Here is an 18,672-nt window from a genome sequence, read left to right on the forward strand (position 1 = left end):
GAACAAGCTCCTTCTCTATTTAATACGTTGTCGAATTTCATCGCTAAGAGAAGGGCTAAGTTTGTTAACGCCATTAATCCTTCAAATTGCTGGAGACCATTTTCTGTCTGATTTAATAGACGAACAAAATGGTCGGTACAACCTCAATAGCACGTTGACCTGGAAAAGCCAATTGGGATTGTTCGAATACCTATTTTTGCTAGAGCTTTGTGAAGCAATGAGCGGTCCTTCTCAGGGAGTTTTCCGATGCTAATAGACTAAGATGTTTTTAACACCACCCGTTGTATAAACAGGGCCACGATTACTGACCTCCACAGTTAGGGCAAAGAAACTTACTCGAGCAAACTTGTTCCCTTTAGCTTTTGCTGTTACAGACTATAAGTCCGACAATGCTTTTGTATTATTCCGCTTTTTAAAAGTGTATCAACCTCTGTTCTTGGGACCTAATAATGGGTCCATTCAAAACTCGTGTTTCTTTAGGAATATTTTCTCCAGCAAAATTTCCAAGTTCTTCAAGTTCAGGAAATTTCTCTCAGGTTTATCGTAACACTGTTGGTTAAGTTGACACCCCAAAATAGAGGCTATGCCATAGAGAAGGGACTTGTCCGAAGGATTCCTGCAAGTTTGAACAAAGACCTGGAGAAGAGCTGGTTTGTCTTGATTAAAGCTTCTTTCTTTGCATCAACCGACGGGAGGGGGTTAGGGGGAGAGGGAGAGGAAGGGATCCAACGAGAGAAAAGCTATTCCCTCTGCTGCCCATTTTCTTCAAATTAATCTTCCTTTTAGAAACTCACAAGAAACCGCCGACGCGGAAAGTTTTCTCCAGCTTTTTACATTAGCTCTCCGTCAGAAAAAGGCTTTGCATTGACGTTGCTACCACATGAGGAACCCAACTTACAAAGTCCTACCACGGAGCACGGACTTGTATCTATCATCTGAAGAGTGATACAACTCCTTCAATGCTGGTAGACCCTGCGTCATAATTTCTGGCATCCCTTTTTGTCTGAAGCTGCAAGAAGTAATAGCTTCAAACAGCAACAGCCTGGCTTGTATAATAGGTGATTGTAGGCAAGCGCGGACATGCTAATTTTGAAAATGGACACACTCCTACTTTGAGGGAAATACCTCATTTACCACTTCCACAACACCTTGAAGAAGAAAAGAGCAGCTAATGCTTTGCCATGTGTCCCAAGTTTGGACTAAGAAGATCAATTGCTGTGCATTGTAAGAGGACAAATGTAGAACATTGCTGTTTGAATAAAAAGATCACGTAAATCCTTTTCATCTTTCCCTTGTATATGTTCATATAAAGATGATAAGACCATTGATACATCATACGACAGTCAGCACTAACTGGTACCTCACTACTTCTTGTCCTTTTGTAAATTCCTCCATGTCTTGCCAGGTGTGAGAAGCGACCTGCAAAACATGTTTTCAACCAGTTTTTCTTCTTTACATAGAGATTGGCCATGTTTGAGTGAGGAATGGTTTTTTTTACGAACAGTTCTAAAAAATACCATCACGAGTGTCACCCAAAAATCATAACTAGCTAAAGATAAAAAAATAAATTGTATCAAAGGTAAAACGGAAGAAGGGTGTGTCCAATTGTTGCTTAGTAACGGATTCATTTTCATCTTCAAGCAGTATCCTTTGCATTACTTTGATCTTTGGGACAGGTTGCTTGGTAACAATGGTGGATAACAGAACTTCTTTTAATATTGTAACAGGCACTCATACCAATGTTATATGTGTAGAACTTAAGTAAGTGGACAGTTTCTCTAGAGTTAATATCTCTAGCACAGATGTAGCACGAGATTTGTACCTATTGAAAGGCTACAAAAAACTTGTAAAACTGATTGACCAGATCTGGCGAGTCACTCTCCAAGTAAGGGATCAATCTAGCCACACCACCTGATTTGAAATAGTTGCTGTGCTCTCACCTTCTTCACGACTTTAAAAAATGGGCATATTTTTGGCTGACTGGACCCTTCGTTCAAGGGGGGCTTGAGGGTCCGATAAAGTTTTATACATTTCTTCCACTAAACTGTTGTGTTGAATGAAAATGTTCCGATTGCTTCTTTAAGACACCATCCAATCGTCGTGCATCTCATTAGCTTCTTTATTTCTAGGGTCAATACTTAAAAGCTTGTTTTTATTTGAACAAGAGACTCCGCCTCTTTTCCTACCTTCCAATGCCTGTGCATAACGATAGAGTGCTTTAGTATCACTAGACTACTAACGAGAGAGCAGAACACAATCTTCAAGTGCTTTCTCGTATTCTTTCATCTTCAAAAAACAACAAGCAGCTCTGGTTTTTTAAATAAATACATCTTTCTTTCGGCTCTTCATCTACAACAGCCTGAGGACAATTGTAAGGCTTCAGTATAGCAGACAGGCTGCTTGGACATAGTCCTGTTTTGTCTTTAAAGAATTGATTCCCTTTTTCTTTCACAGTAGTAGCCTCCATGAGGGCACCCACAATCAAACCACACCTCTATCATGAATATTCATAACTTTTAATTAACTACGCTATATGGGCCATGTCCCTCAAGAGGCAATAGAACCAGTAAGGGAAGGGGTGTGGTTTACCCTTCAGGGAAGTCCAATAACCAAACACAAGAACCTACATCTCATCAAAACAAGAGGACAACGATATCGTAGAGGAGGACGCATCAAGAGGAGGACGAGGACAAAAAACCCCTCTACACAATCAAAGCGCCAAGTTAGACTTGAACTTTAACCTTTGATTGTTTTCATTTCTATTTGTAGCCCCATCACGTGAGGACACTAGCAAAAATAGATGTCATTAAAAAGAGTAGTGTCCAATTCTTAGAACGTACAAACATGCTTGAAGACAGCGATGATGAAGATGAAGATTATTTAAAAGATCCAGAAAAAAGAAGAAAGTTTTAGAAACAACACTAAGGAACTATTACATAAACACTTGTGTCAGCAAATGGTAACAGCTCAGCCACAGCAGCTGGTACGTGTTATATGTGATATTTAAATGTGCATAATGTATTTTTAGTCTCCACTAGGTTGTTACTATAAATAGTAACATATGACATATGTTACTATAAATGGTACGTTATGTCATATGATACTATAATTATTTAGGACCGTAAAAAACGATGGACTAAAACGATGTAATCTTATGTACAGTTCTATTTATTCTCACATACCTTTTTGCCTTGTTCTTGTTCATTCAGAATTAGACTCACTTCCAGAGTTCCTCAGTGGAACCTCTTAGCCGCTAATAGCACTTGTCTTATCTGTCTCTCATCAATTCGTAGATCACATCCAGTAAGACATATCTTATATAATGTTACGTAATCTTGTCTATAGGTTGGAACTGTTCTCTGTGTTTTTGTACACTTCATCTTCAATGTATACAACATTGGATTGTAGATGGTGCTCGACGACAGACTCTCCTTTCTGCACATCTCTTTCCAATCAGGAACAATTCTGGGCATGTCCCAAATGTCGTCAGGAGTACCCTCAGTCCCAGAGTCCCAAAACCTATAAATGTTTTGTGGGAAAGTGGATGATCCTGCCGATGACCCGTGTGGTTATTACCTCACTCCTGTGGAGAAACATGTGATAAACCATTACAAAATAACTGCGGTCATCATGCTTTTCTCTCTCTGTCATCCAGGTAGCCCCACCCATATTTTGTTTGTTATATCACAGCTGCTTTCTAGGTCCTTGTCCTCCATGTCCAAAAAACTGTTAATGCAAAATGTCATTGTGGACGGAGTGTTCTAAAGTACAGAGATGTGGCTCCAAAGGATGGTCTTGTGGGCGTGTCTGTCGTAAAGTTCTTTTTTGTGGTCAGCATGTGTGTGAGAGTATATGTCATGAAGGTATACATACATGGTCATGAGATAGTCATGTGATAATTGTGTGACTATAGGTCCTTGTCCGGAATGTCATTATTCTGTTCAACAGCCATGTCGTTGTGGTAAGGTCACTCAAGAGAGATTATGTACTAGTCTGGAATGGAACTGTGGACAGGTAAGTGGTTTGGGTTTGAGGCTTAATAATTGAAGTTTGAGGCTGTGGCTTAAATACTTGCCATTTCTTTGAGTATTAGATAACCAGCAGCTATAAAAAGTGGAGGGAATGAAATAATTTTAAAAATTTTAAACTGGTGCTTTATAGTAGAGACTAAAGATCAGATAAGATAAGATTAAATAAGATAAGATCAGATAAGATAAGATAAATAAGATAAGATCAGAGTTAAAAATTGCTAAGCAACAAAAAATTGTAATCATTGTGTAATTGTGTATATATTATTACCTACTAATGAATGATGGATTATTAATAGTGTTACATGTACATGTACCATTAATAATAGTATGAATTACAGATATCATATTGAGGGAAACTGTTCTAGTCCTATAATAGTACTTAAATGTCTTTAAACCTCTATGTTAAACATACTACTATATTAATGTCATAAGTATGCACTATAGAAACATTCCAAATTCCTTAGTGCAAACTATAGTTACTAGTATACACATTTCTATAGGTTTGTGGAAAAAACTATTTGACTGCGCCCACCATCATTGTCAGGAGGTTTGTCATGAAGGAGAATGTGGGGCGTGTCCACGGACAGGTAAAAGGAAATGTCCGTGCGGTAAAACAAGCCACACCCTTCCTTGTATTCAAGATGTTCCAGTATGCGGTGATACCTGTTTAAAGGTTTGCTCTTATCACATGACAAAACGTGTGATAATCATGTGATATATTATAGTCTCTTCTTGTGGTCTTCATGCTTGTATGCGACTCTGCCATAACGGAGATTGTGGACAGGTCAGAACCCCTTGTTGAGGGGGAAATTGCTGCTTTATAGGACCCTATGTTAATAGTACTGGTCATTTATTTACAGTGTATGCAAAGAGTTCACAAACTTTGTCGTTGTGGTAAGAAAGAGAGAGAAGTGACGTGTGGAACAGAGTTTTTGTGTGAAGCTAAATGTTCAAACATGAGACAATGTGAACGTCATCCTTGTAAAAGAAAGGTACTTGTACCCCTCACTGTGACCACGTCCTCATTGACAAGTACTCATCCCTTTAGTGCTGTGATGGTAAGTGTCCACCTTGTGAACAAACGTGTGGACGAACATTAAACTGTGGTCATCATAAATGTTCAGCTCCTTGTCACATAGGTAAGTTATTGTACCATTGACATAAAAACTATTGTTATTCCAACGAGAAAACATGATATTTTACAACAGTTACCATGGGAACATCTAGCACTCACAATAACCAAACTGCTAACTTTCTTGTTCTTCAGGTCTCTGCTATCCTTGTATCAACATTGTCACACTCTCCTGTCATTGTGGTAAAACAAAGAAGCAGGTTCCTTGTGCTCAGAGACAGCGCTCCAAACAGCCAGTCTGTCGAGAGCTTTGTTTATTCCTCCAAAATGCCATCATCCTCATCGTTTAGCTCATCGTTGCCACTCTGGCCCCTGTCCTCCATGTGATCAGGAATGTGGCCTAGAAACTGACCTGTGGACATTACTGCCCAAATGAATGCCATACTGAGCCTCAGCAGAAACCGAAAGAGGTAATTCATCAAGATCTCATGACAATCACATGATACTCATGTGATTTTTCTAGGATATTCAAATTGATGCTACAATTCCATGGGCACAAATGAAATCTATTTTACAAAAACATGAAGAAGATATGAAAACAGCTTGTTATTCAACCTTGTCCGCCATGTCTTGTACCTGTACCTCAGTAAGTCACATGATAATCACATGATCGTCACAATCAAAATGTTTTTGTACTAGGGGCTGTGATGGTGGTCATGAGGTAGGTACTTACATGTAATTTGTGTAAATGTAATGTTATGTTGTTAGGTTAAAAATTTCCATGTTCACAAGTACATACATACATTTGTGGGCGTAAGGTGGGCGTGTTCTTCCCTGTGGTAACCATTTATGTGAAATATATGTCATCTCGTCATTAATCCACCTAATATGAGAGAGGTTTGTACTGTATGTGGTCACACTCACTAAACCACACCTATTTCATCTATTCTCTATAGGCAGGTGAAGATTGTTCATCATGCGACTTGGACTGTGAAAAGCCACGCCTCCTGGATGTACCCATATCTGTAATCTACCTTGTCATCCTGGTATATGACCTTTGAACTTTAACCTTTATCACGTGTATTTTCTAGACCCTTGTCCGCCATGTCAGTCATACATCAGATTACGATGTCATTGTTCAACAATGCCATTGTCTTAAGATGCCAGTAAGGATGGATGGATGGATGGATGGATGGAATAATAATTGAAAGATGGTCGATTAATGTATAGACTGAAAGTCTAATAGTTTGATGGATGAATGGACAGGTCATTATGTGTGACAATGATCTTGTTCCGTTTAGTGAATGGACATCAGCTGATGATAACCAAAAACTACTGCTGCAAGCATGTAACAATCAATGTACTAAAATTGTTAGTGGTTATGTATAAATTTTTTTATAAAAATGACTTGTTCTTTTGTGTTGAACTAGCTCTCTTGTGGACATCGTTGTTCTTATAACTGTCACCATGGCAAACTGTTCACCAGTAGACCAATGTACCCAACGTTTAAGCCTTCGTTGTTCTTGTAAAAGACTCAAAAAGGTTGGTCCATAATGGAGGAGATATCCACGTGTGTTGTTATTCTTCAGGAAGTAAAGTGCAATGAAAAAAATACTAAGAAACCAATATGTGATGAGGAGTGTGTGAGGATACAACAAGAAAAGAAAGAGGTATGAGCGCTATTTATGGTAGATTAGTCTATTTTTAGAAACAACTACATGTATTGATGTTGAGATAAGATCATCTATATTTAGTATCTTGTTTTAAGTAACATGTACTATGTATAGTAACATGTGCTATGTATAGTAACATGTGCTATTTATAGAACATATACTGTTTTAGGAGGAGGGCTAGAAGAGCAGCAGAGCAACAAGCTGAAGAGGAAAAAAAGACGGCAATCAGAACGAGAAAAGCTAATGAGACTAAGTCAACCAAGAAAGAGAAAGAGAAAGAAACAAGAAAAGAGAGTAACAAAGGATGAAAGTTTTGTAAAGAAACACAAAATAAAACTGATAGGATTAGTAGCGATACTTGTGATTATTTTTCTTATATTTTTGTTTCAAATTATTTCATTATAACTTTTAAGAGACTAGACCAATAATTTCATTTTATTTTCCAAAAAGTAGAGAGCAAATAGGTTACCATTTTACATATATTGTAACTATAGCAACATTTAAATGCAATAGAATGAAAGAATAACAAAAATAAGTGAAAAACTGTAACAAAGTTGAAAAAATTAAGCACCAGAAGAAAAAAATACAATAGGCAAAAGACTGAGATAAAGAGAGAGACATAACAATAACTGATTAGATTAGATATCTCCATTTGGTACACCTTCTTCTTGTACAGTTGATGAGGAATGTAAATAAGTCATTGCTAATCCAGTACGTCTATTACGATTATTGGCTTCAAAAACTTGACACGTTCACTCATGGAAGTAGAACGAGGTCTGACATATAAAACACTGTGAGTATGACTAGGAGATGTAGGGGTACTGACAGTCTCTTCGTCTCCACTCTCAGAAGTCAAGGAGAAGGATCGATTATTACGATCCACACTGGAGGCTCTTTTTGGTTTTATGAGTTCATTTTGAGTATTAAATACAGGCTCTGATGTGACCCTCGGAAGGTCCTCCTCTTTAATATTAAGTCGATTGCTATGTACAGGTGAGCCCTCTGTAAGAGTAGAGAACCGTTGTTCTCACGATGTTCGAGACTTTTGATTACCGATTGAATTACTTGAGAGGGCTCCGAGTGTTTACCATTAGATGGCGAAAGTGTTGCTAATCCTGGTGATGTTTCAACACTACTATAAATAATAGACGATTGAATCTCATCGCAACTCAACTCTGACTCTGTCGTTATACTACCAGTCTCTGTACATTGACTGGTGTTAGATTCAACACTGGTTTTTCTAGACGAGTTTTCTTGGGTCTCCTTAAATGGACAAACCAGCGGGAAGTTTTGAAAGAAAATAGAGCTAGACGGTGGACTGGGATGAGGGGAGTGGTCAGGTGTAGGATTTATAATATTCACTTCAGGGGTAAAGGGTAGGAACCGTTTTGTTGGGGAAGTGGGTTTTTTGTGTGAGAAGGCAGATTTTTGTGGAGAGGTGGGTTCAATAGGAGGGAAGTGTTTGAAAGTAATTTCAACTGGAGTCATTGATATAGATGGGAGACCACTCCATAAACATAGGGTGTGTCAGGAGGAGAATCAGTGGTCTGCATAAAGTCGTATGTGATCTCATCAGGAACATCTAATATTTGGTAATCAATCTTGTCTGCATTATCTTCTAGAAAATAACACATCAGGGGTTCTGGAACATTTTTAAATTGCAATGGACCCCTCACAGAAAACATGAAATTTGGCTTCCTGGACAACAACTTGGAAAAAAATCACAATGTTAACTTTAAATCATCAGTACTTACCACAGTGACCTAGGATAGCTACCATTAGTAAGCTCTAGACTAGTGAACATCAGTACTTACCATAGTGACCTAGGATAGCTACCATTAGTATGCTCTAGACTAGTGAACATCAGTACTTACCATAGTGACTTAGGATAGCTACCATTAGTAAGCTCTAGACTAGTGAACATCAGTACTTATCACAGTGACTTAGGATAGCTACCATTAGTAAGCTCTAGACTAGTGAACATCAGTACTTACCATAGTGACCTAGGATAGCTACCATTAGTAAGCTCTAGACTAGTGAACATCAGTACTTACCATAGTGACCTAGGATAGCTACCATTAGTAAGCTCTAGACTAGTGAACATCAGTACTTACCATAGTGACCTAGGATAGCTACCATTAGTAAGCTCTAGACTAATGAACATCAGTACTTATCACAGTGACCTAGGAAAGCTATCATTAGTAAGCTTTAGACTAGTGAACATCAGTACTTACCACAGTGACCTAGGATAGCTACCATTAGTAAGCTCTAGACTAGTGAACATCAGTACTTACCATAGTGACCTAGGATAGCTACCATTAGTAAGCTCTAGACTAATGAACATCAGTACTTATCACAGTGACCTAGGAAAGCTATCATTAGTAAGCTTTAGACTAGTGAACATCAGTACTTACCACAGTGACCTAGGATAGCTACCATTAGTAAGCTCTAGACTAGTGAACATCAGTACTTACCACAGTGATCTACGATAGCTACCATTAGTAAGAATACTTACTTGTATGTTGTTTCTGTCACTTGTATCTTTCCTGGTTCTCCATTGGACTCAGTACGACTAGCTATATTGACAGCATTACCAAACAGACAATAACGTGGCATTCTACGACCAACAATACCAGCTACTACTTCACCAGAATGTATCCCTATTCTCATCTAATGACCAATGAATAAATAATGAGATAATTAATTGGACCAATGAATAAATAATAAGATAACTGAAGTGGTAATAAGTTTGACTAGGTGGATCAACACAGGAATGTTAACTACTATCACACTTCTAAACAATTTAATAAATTATGAAATAATTGCTTGAGCCAATGAATAGACAATGAGATAATTGGAGTGGTAATAAGTTTTGACTAGGTGGATCAACACAGGAATGTTAAGTATTTCTATACAATTTAATATACTAATAGAACACCCACTGTGTATATTACTTACCTGGATAGGCTCGTCAGAGTCAGGTCTAACAACTTGTTTACAATAATACATCATATCTAGCGCCTGATTAGCAACACATTCGGCATGTACTGGATTCTTCTCTGGCAATCCTCCAACTACCATATAAGCATCTCCTATAGTCTCCACCTAAAATATACAGAAATAGACAGTGATAATATACAGAGATATACAATGATAATATACAGAGATATACAATGATAATATACAGACTTTTAAGTCTATCTGTAATCTTCCATGCTAAATCTTTCCACAATTAAAACAATCCTTCAACCAAGTTTATTCTCAACAAAACCACTTAGTATATGTGGTATAATAACATACTGTTAATAGTAGGCCAGCAAGGGCCTGATGTCCTATGTTTATTAAACACTCAAATATTATTATATTATAGAAACATCTGGAATGTAGTTGATTTAATAAAATAGCTGACATGTGTCAAACACATGGTCTCAACATATATATAATACATATTTTATATTGGCTGGGCTAAGCTGTAGACTAAACAAGAGCAGCTGGTAAAACCTTGTAATATCATATTATCCTTATATCTTCATATATAATATGGTACATCCTGAATACTCAATAATGTACTTTATAACATGTACCCTCTTGTGTATCATACCCTCTTATGCACTCTATTACATACCCTCTTATGCACTCTATTACATACCCTCTTATGCACTCTATTACATACCCTCTTATATATTCTATAATACATACCATCTTACATACATTCCATTACACACCCTCATATGTACTCTATAGTATGTATCCTCTTATGTACCACACCCCTTATGTACTCCATAATACATACCCTCCTATGTACTCCATAATACATAACCCTCTTATGTACATTACCTTATACACTCTGTTAGTCCCTATCACTTGATCAAACATGGTGTACAGCTTGTTGAGCATACTGACAATTTGAATTGGCTCACATTTACCACAAATACTTGTAAAACCAACAATATCACTAAACAATATCGTGACATTATCGAATCGTTCTGCCTCAATCATTTTTCCCGCCATAAGACTATCAGCAATAGAAACAGGTAACATTTGGTGTAAGAGATCTCTCATACGACCTTTTTCCTCTTCAAGAGAACGTTGAGCTATATCCAGCTTACCAATAACTTCCTCGAGTTGGACGACATGATGAAATTCAGATTGCGCTGTTTGGCTCATCATAAGAAGACCACGTGTTGCATCGTGTACAGGGATATCAGAGAGGTACAACCCACGTTGATCCAGGTCATGAATGGAACTGACCCTAGGTGAACAAAGGAACAACATGCAGTTTGATTCTGGTAGATATATCATCTGTCCCCGAAGTCTCATCGGATCATTTGTCGTTGTAGGATATGCCAGATTGACTTGTGAGTGAGTGGTGAGTCGTAAGATAAAGATTGTGTTGATATGTGACAATATATTTGTAAAGGTCAGCCTCATACGAGGTCTTTCTAGAGCAAAAAAACTAGTCAAGCATTTTTCAGATTGATTCCAACCGGGAATAATCCAAGCTAGAGACGATCCAACTTGTAACATTGTCATATCTCGATTGAAAATAATATGAAATGGAAAACATTTACAAAATGATTTAGCATTTATCAGTTGCTCCTTGGAATCGGACTCCACAAAGTGGGTGGGGTCACTAAGACGCTGTTCACCATAATAAGCAACCTCTTTGATATAAAATAAAGAATGATCCTGACCTTCACCTTTAGGTTTTTTTTAAAAGCTTCATGGAGACCTCAACACCATAAAACTCTCTCGCCACTGTCTTTACGATCCCCTTGACGATATTCTCTAGACCATCTCTGTTGGAATAATAATGGAGATGAAATTCCGTATCAGATCCTCCGTCAGTGCAGCGAAAGGAAGGTGCATCCATTTGTGGGTAAATGATGGATAAATGATCATGTAAAGCATCTAGATTAGTAAGGAAGTCTTGTAGTGATCGACCCAGTCGTTGTAATGTCTTAGCATAGCCAGACTCTTTGCACCACACTAAGAATTGCTCACCAAACATTTCCAATAAAGTACCAGCATCGAGACCTGAGGACAGAGAATATACATTAACTCTCTCTTTCTTTCACAAAAATTCTCACCTAATACTTCAGATGCTGCTCCTACGAGTACATAAGTATCTTCATCTCTGTAAACTGTATTGATGAGGAATGTGTGCTCTCTCTCCCAAATATATGTTAGCTCTTTGTCTGCATGAAAAGATACCAATATTAAATACAGTAATATAAATAGACCCACTAACACTTTTAAACTATAGCCATTAATGACTCATATTGAGTCATAACTACATCACTACAAAGTAACACTCAACAAAGCAAGCATGTTTCTATAACATTTATTTCTTCACAGACACTATTATGAACACAGGAAAAGACAAAAGCAAGTCAGTCAGCGACCTTTGACACATACAGTCCTTAAATGTAGGGTCATTTCCTCCTACACAATGACTCAGGAAACGGTACACATCCTAATTAAGTCTATCACTTTCTTATTTTAAATATAATTATGTTTACACAATCATTATATTATGATAATATATTATTATATACACAATATAATAATAATAATTATGTACTTTATTACATTATGTATATGTATTATTAAGCTATTGAAGTTGGTACTACAATACCAGATGACCCATGTTTACTGGGTTTAGATATGTGACCTCATCATGTTGAAAAACAAATTCATTTTTGTAGTAAATAGTTTTTAATTATGACGGGTCATTAGTAACAATTATGTCATATGATTTATCACATGATCATTTAGTCTCTTACCTTATTTCTTCCCATTTCTCTCGTCCAAATCTCCTACATACAAGTTTCTCTAATGCTGAATTTACAAATCCATACTATATTGAGAGGGAAAGAGAGAGAGAGAGACGAGAGAGAGAGAGAGAGAGAGAGAGAGAGAGAGAGAGAGAAAGTGAGAGAGAGATGTGAATCAAAATGGTTTATCAATCTTTATCAATTAACTCTTCTTAGTAAATTAAACACATGTAATAATAACATCATAAATTCTCCCTTCATGTATATTGACCACATCATTGCCCTCTACTAGATTGCATCACTAACCAGACATGAGTTAACAATTAAGCTGTGGGTACACATAGTGGTGTCTCACTTAACACAGAAGACTACACAAACATCATTAATTCTTTTAGAATATTCAACAAGGAATTAAATAACATATGTTAAATGCTTTAGTCAACATCACTACATACCACAGTGACCTAGGATAGCTACCATTAGTATGCTCTAGACTAGTGAATATAAGTAGTTAGCAAAGTGACCTAGGATAGCTACCATTAGTATGCTCTAGACTAATGAACATCAGTACTTACCACAGTGACCTAGGATAGCTTCCATTAGTATGCTCTAGACTAGTGAAGATAAGTACTTACCACAGTGACCTAGTATAGTTACCATTAGTATGCTCTAGACTAGTGAAGATAAGTACTTACCACATGACCTAGGATAGCTACTATTAGTAAGTACTAAACTAGAAACATCAGTACTTACCACAGTACTGACCCACACAGTTACCATAGTAATAATCACTCTATAGACTAGTCACTACATACTACACTAACTACCTCAATCTCTTCTAATAATAACACAACAGACTTTGTTTAAAACGTCACAACACAAAAAGAAGCCTTGTACTACAGACACCACTAAGACTGCGCGGGTAGTAATTTAATTCGTCAACATGTTGTTATATTACAAGAGTAATGTTAATTATATTTTAATGAAAAGCAAGTGTTCAAAACAGACCAGCTGACATATAAGTGTTATTAATTGTTCTTCACATAACTGAATCATGTAGAGAGTGAAATCCCTCAATAGTTGGGCACTCAATAAAGTGGAGAAAAATATAGTCTTCCATTGAAAACTCTAATGTTATTGAAACTAGATTATCCTTAGTATAAAGGTCTCCATATTACAGAAATTATGTTATATCAAACTATTAGTTTATGGGGGTGGGCTGGGCCAGTATCCTTAAACATAGACTATGTGCTCTTTATTTTATTGTATCCTCATATTACTAGCAAAAGCTGTTATATAGTGACAAGACCACATATTAGAGTTCTGTTTAACTTGTCTACATATTAAGTAAATTTGTTACAAGAAGTCAACATGTAAAATGAAAGTGGAGTTATCTTTTTAGATGGTTTCCTGAATCCTGATAGTTGTGGTCTATCTTTCTCCCTCCCCCCCCCCCCCCCTCTCTCTCTCTTGATCTCACATATACACATACATAGACACATGTCTAGACAAATGCTTTTTAATTCTTTAGAATTATAATAATATTTTTCACAGAAATGTTAGTTTCCTACTTTCACAGTTATGTCAACATTTACTCATTAACATGACATTACAGGAAATATTATGATTTTTATAATCAACTTCTGATAGTTATGATAAGAATCACCACATTGAACATATACATTACAATGAAGAAGATGCACACATTGTATATTTGTATAACAATATAAATTAGTTTAATGTAGTAATATAGATTGTAATATTATGAGAGAATCTGTTTATATAATAATACTAGTTCAATTACCCTGCAATAAATGTATTAAAATAACTTACCATGATTATTTTTGTAACCTTCTGACTCTTTCTTTCTTGTTCCTGCAGCAGGATGTAAAAATGACATTAATAGAACACAGAAACAAACAAAGAAACCATTTCAAGCGTGCAAAATAATAAAATAAACCAAAACTATATTAAGATAAACATCACAAGCCTGAATTACCACCTTGTACGTATCGCGTACAGTTCTAGTCTAGTTGTTCCTATTGGGGACACGCGGTGCAAAAATAGCAGCTTTAATTACCAGATCTCACCTTCAAGGTTCTTGTTTTTTCAACTGTGATATACCAAAAGTTCGTTCTTCTGTTCTATGAGCTGAAATTAAATTGGTTTACACAATAAGTACCAGTAAGGGTGCAGATCACGTGAGTTAATACCAGCCCCACCCTTAAAAGGTATGCACAAAATTTGTATAGCTGTCGATAACTGTTAAATAAAGGCACTTTTATATACAGCATTCTTAAAAAGGTAAGTGACCGTTTTTAAATATCTTTAAATGTAGCATTCTTTTCTATTGACAGTTGATAAAATGATGCTACAACTTGTGAGTACAGTTTTATTGTTAATTGTATATAAAGGAGATGCTCAGAACCCTGGATTTCAGACAACAATCACTGCAAGGGTCTAGACTACAGTAAGTACACATGAGTATTGTAGTATTATAGTTGTTTGTCAATATGAAAGGGAGTATGACATCAATCAATCATCTGAATTTTGTTGTTATTATAATATTTACTATAGCGTATGTAACACACCTTTTTCTAAGAAAACAATTTTGTATGTAATCACAAGAACAAATTACTATAAATTACAAAGTACATTATTTAGATCAAAGCCATTATATCCTATTACATGTAATAGGATCAATAGAAGACTATGATAAAGATCCCCAGACATCTTGAAACTTCAAACATCATATATAGTAGTACATTACCTAGTATTGAGTATCAATATTAGCATTTTTAAACAGTGTATTATAGTATAATCTCCAATGGAAATACAATAGTGATGTTATTTTCTATTAGTTTTAATTATAGTCTATTTATAATTACAAATCTAATGTGATTTTATTTTTAGTTTCAGTAGTATCATAGCAACACACTATATTAATGTATCCAAGCTCATTGTATCACATAGCAGTAATATATCTAAGATATTATCTTGTGTAGTAACAGAAATATAATCTATATATATAGTAAACAATGTTATTTGTATTGTATTTAATTGTTTGTTCATTTGTATAAATTCAAGGTTGCCAAATTTTCATAAATATTAACAAACTACTTATTATTATTGTTATTTATAATTATACTGTATTGTACTATAATAATACTAACAATGTTAGTAGTTAACTCATAGCATAAATACAATAGTCCAATAGTTTGTGTACAAAGACACTGAAAAATAAAACTTTTGACAAGTTTCAATGTTTTTATTGTATAGTTAGACAAGTTGGAATTCCCATTTTGGAACAACAACTTGCGTCAGTGACAATTCCCGATGTTTCAGGATCAGCGGGTACTCCTATTGGATCCGTTGATTATGATCTCACCAGGTATAATAATATGTTGTTGTTACCATGGTTACAGTAGGTTCTTTAGTATCCATTTGTCTAACCTGAAGATTCCATCATCAGCTCTTAAGAGTGGCAGTTCTGGTTTGGTTGTGCAAGCGTCTGACATTTCCATTGATGGTAATGCTCACTGGCATTATAGAGAGCACAGCTGGTAATATAAACATTGATGTCATTCATTGATCATAATATTATGTCAACTCAGCATTATATCATTTATTTTTTATATATATTTTGTCTATAATATGATTGTTAGTTTTAGATTATTTCAGTTTCAGTTTCACTATTTATTCTCCCTAGTTAATATTCTTTCTCTCATTCATCTGTCTGTCCATTCATTCATCCATCCATCCACATATCCATCTATCCATCCATCCATTTATCCATCCACATATCTATCCATCCATCCATCCATCTATCCATCCATCCATTTATCCATCCACATATCTATCCATCCATCCATCCATCCATCCATTTATCCATCCACATATCTATCCATCCATCCATCCATCTATCCATCCATCCATTTATCCATCCACATATCTATCCATCCATCCATCCACATATAATTCTTAACTGTCTATAACTACTAACTATATTTGTTTAATCCAATTATTATTTAGGCCACATATCAGTGACTCTGGAACACTTGATATGTCAGTTAGTAATGTTGGACTATCCATTAGTATTATAGTAGGTAAGCAACATAGTTCACATGAGTGAGTAATCATATGTCAGCTGAGTCACCCACTATTATCTCAATTTAGCCTTAATTAATTAGCTAATGGATACATGTACAAGTATATATATACATGTACATGTACATGGACATATTTGAACATGTGGATTGGTATCCCATAGGTAAAGATAATAATGACCACCCTACTCTCAAGACAACAGGCTGTTCTTTATCTGTTGGTAGTTTGAGCGTCAAATTTCATGGAGGTGCCAGTTGGTTGTATAACCTTTTCTCTGGTAGCATTGCTAACTCTGTGAAGAAAAGTATGCAAGGACAGGTAGGTCAAAGGTCAAAGGTTAAATAAAGGTCGTGCAAGTAACAGATAACAATTTGTTATCCAAATTTGTCTTGTTCATATAATTATTTGTAGATATGTGATGCAGCTACTAAGGCAATAAATGATCAAGGAAACAAAGCATTGGAGTCGTTGCCTGGTAATATTTACTTATTGTAATGTGTGGTTATTGATATTTAATTATTGTTTTATTAATAGTTATTGTTAAAATTGATAAGATTGCTGAAGTAAATTATGAACTAGTTAAAGATCCTATTTTTAATACAGCCTACATTGAAACTCAGCATAAGGTTAGTGAGTTTTTGATCGACCACACCCCTTACACTTGTCTTTATTTAGGGGGAATTTTTTTCCATTACCAAACCTGTTGAAGCACCCTTTTCACCTCCAGTACTTCCAGCTGTTAATTCTACTGACAAAATGATGTATGTTTGGTTAACAGATTATATTGCTAATACAGCAGGTGTGGTCTATCAGACAAGTGGTATAATGAAATTCACAGTCACTCCAGATATGGTATGGAGCATATATCATCCATCCATTCATTCATTCATCCATCCATTCATTTATCTGTCTCACAATTAGGTCCCTTCAAATCTTCCAATAAAACTCAACACTGAATCATTTAAAGTTTTTTATACCACAGGTTTGTTCCCCTCCTATATAACATTGTTGACTACATCACACTTCAATAGCTCTACAATGCATATCCTAATATGCCAATGCAGCTGATATTAAATGCTACCAAACCTCCAGTTCTCAAAGTTGATCCCACTATTGCAACATTTACAGTTGTAGGCAATGTTGATGTAGATGTTATAAAAAGTGATAAGAGTGTTGTCAATGCATTTGTCCTTGGACTGGTCAGTAATGAATGGATGGATGGATGGAGTCCAGTGGGCAAAAGAACAAAATGGTAGAGAGATGACTCAATTATCTCTTATTATTTCAGACAATATATGCTAATGTAACTGTTTCTGTTAAACAAAATGGAACTAAAGAAATTGTTACTGCTGATTGTACTCTGATCAAGTGAGTGTCTCAGACCCTTTGTTATTATAGCATCAATATTACTGGACCCTTACAGATTTGACATGAGCTTGGTCTCTACAACTATTGGACAGTTTTCAGTAGATTTGTTACAAAAATCTGTCAACACTCTTGTTAACCTGTTTATTTTGCCTTTTATTAACAGTTAGTTGTTAACAATAGTCGATGATATAAGAAATGTTTTATTATAATTTCTTTAATTAGTATATGCCAATGCCGGGCTTGTGATTCCTGTGGTTGATGGTATGTCATTTGTTAATCCAGAGGTGAAATTTGGAAAGGTTAGTTAACTATTAACAGTAGTCAAACCAGTTTTACTTGTTTTTTTTTATTATCTGCAGGACTACATTTTAATCAGTACTGATATCAATTACAAACCAGTTTGTAGATAGATCTCTATGACTGTCATTGCTTGTGAATAGAACACAATAATTTATAATAATTAGTGTGTGAGTATAACACTTATTACCTGAATTGAAGTACATGTATACAGGTTGCCTAGATACATAATCCATGTACATAGGTTGCCTAGATACATGATCTATGTACACAGGTTGCTTGGATACATGATATGTTTGTCTAAATAAATCATTTGAAGTGTGCAAAATGTTTTGACATATAAATAT

General features: G+C 35.7%; 2 protein-coding genes across 2 annotated transcripts; one reads left to right on the forward strand and one right to left on the reverse strand.

Annotated features, from left to right (window-relative positions):
- Positions 1-5,417: 5,417 nt before the first annotated feature.
- Positions 5,418-11,309, reverse strand: LOC121391123 (guanylate cyclase soluble subunit beta-1-like). The gene is made up of 4 exons (XM_041522857.1): positions 10,614-11,309; positions 9,735-9,881; positions 9,292-9,446; positions 5,418-5,553 (listed from the first exon to the last, which is right to left on the reverse strand). The coding sequence occupies exons 1-4, from the start codon at positions 11,307-11,309 to the stop codon at positions 5,418-5,420; spliced, it is 1,134 nt and encodes a 377-aa protein (XP_041378791.1).
- A 3,609-nt stretch (positions 11,310-14,918) lies between these two features.
- Positions 14,919-18,274, forward strand: LOC121391124 (bactericidal permeability-increasing protein-like). Its single transcript, XM_041522858.1, is given in 10 exon segments — positions 14,919-15,003; positions 15,006-15,023; positions 15,833-15,944; positions 16,586-16,659; positions 16,824-16,978; positions 17,336-17,512; positions 17,582-17,628; positions 17,630-17,642; positions 17,692-17,859; positions 18,251-18,274. Coding segments are annotated over 10 exon segments (873 nt in total).
- The last annotated feature ends 398 nt before the right edge of the window (positions 18,275-18,672 follow it).

Source organism: Gigantopelta aegis, unplaced genomic scaffold (assembly GCF_016097555.1).
Source record: "Gigantopelta aegis isolate Gae_Host unplaced genomic scaffold, Gae_host_genome ctg1752_pilon_pilon, whole genome shotgun sequence".
In the NCBI taxonomy this organism is placed as follows: Eukaryota; Metazoa; Mollusca; class Gastropoda; order Neomphalida; family Peltospiridae; genus Gigantopelta; species Gigantopelta aegis.

Excerpts from the sequence above, each read along its gene's own strand:
- LOC121391123 (XM_041522857.1), bottom strand. The coding sequence starts at position 11,309 with ATGACAATGTTACAAGTTGGATCGTCTCTAGCTTGGATTATTCCCGGT. Across the intron at positions 9,882-10,613 it reads GGACTAACAGAGTGTATAAG|GTGGAGACTATAGGAGATGC; the intron begins GTAATGTACATA and ends TGTATATTTTAG. Across the intron at positions 9,447-9,734 it reads ACTCTGACGAGCCTATCCAG|ATGAGAATAGGGATACATTC; the intron begins GTAAGTAATATA and ends ATTGGTCATTAG.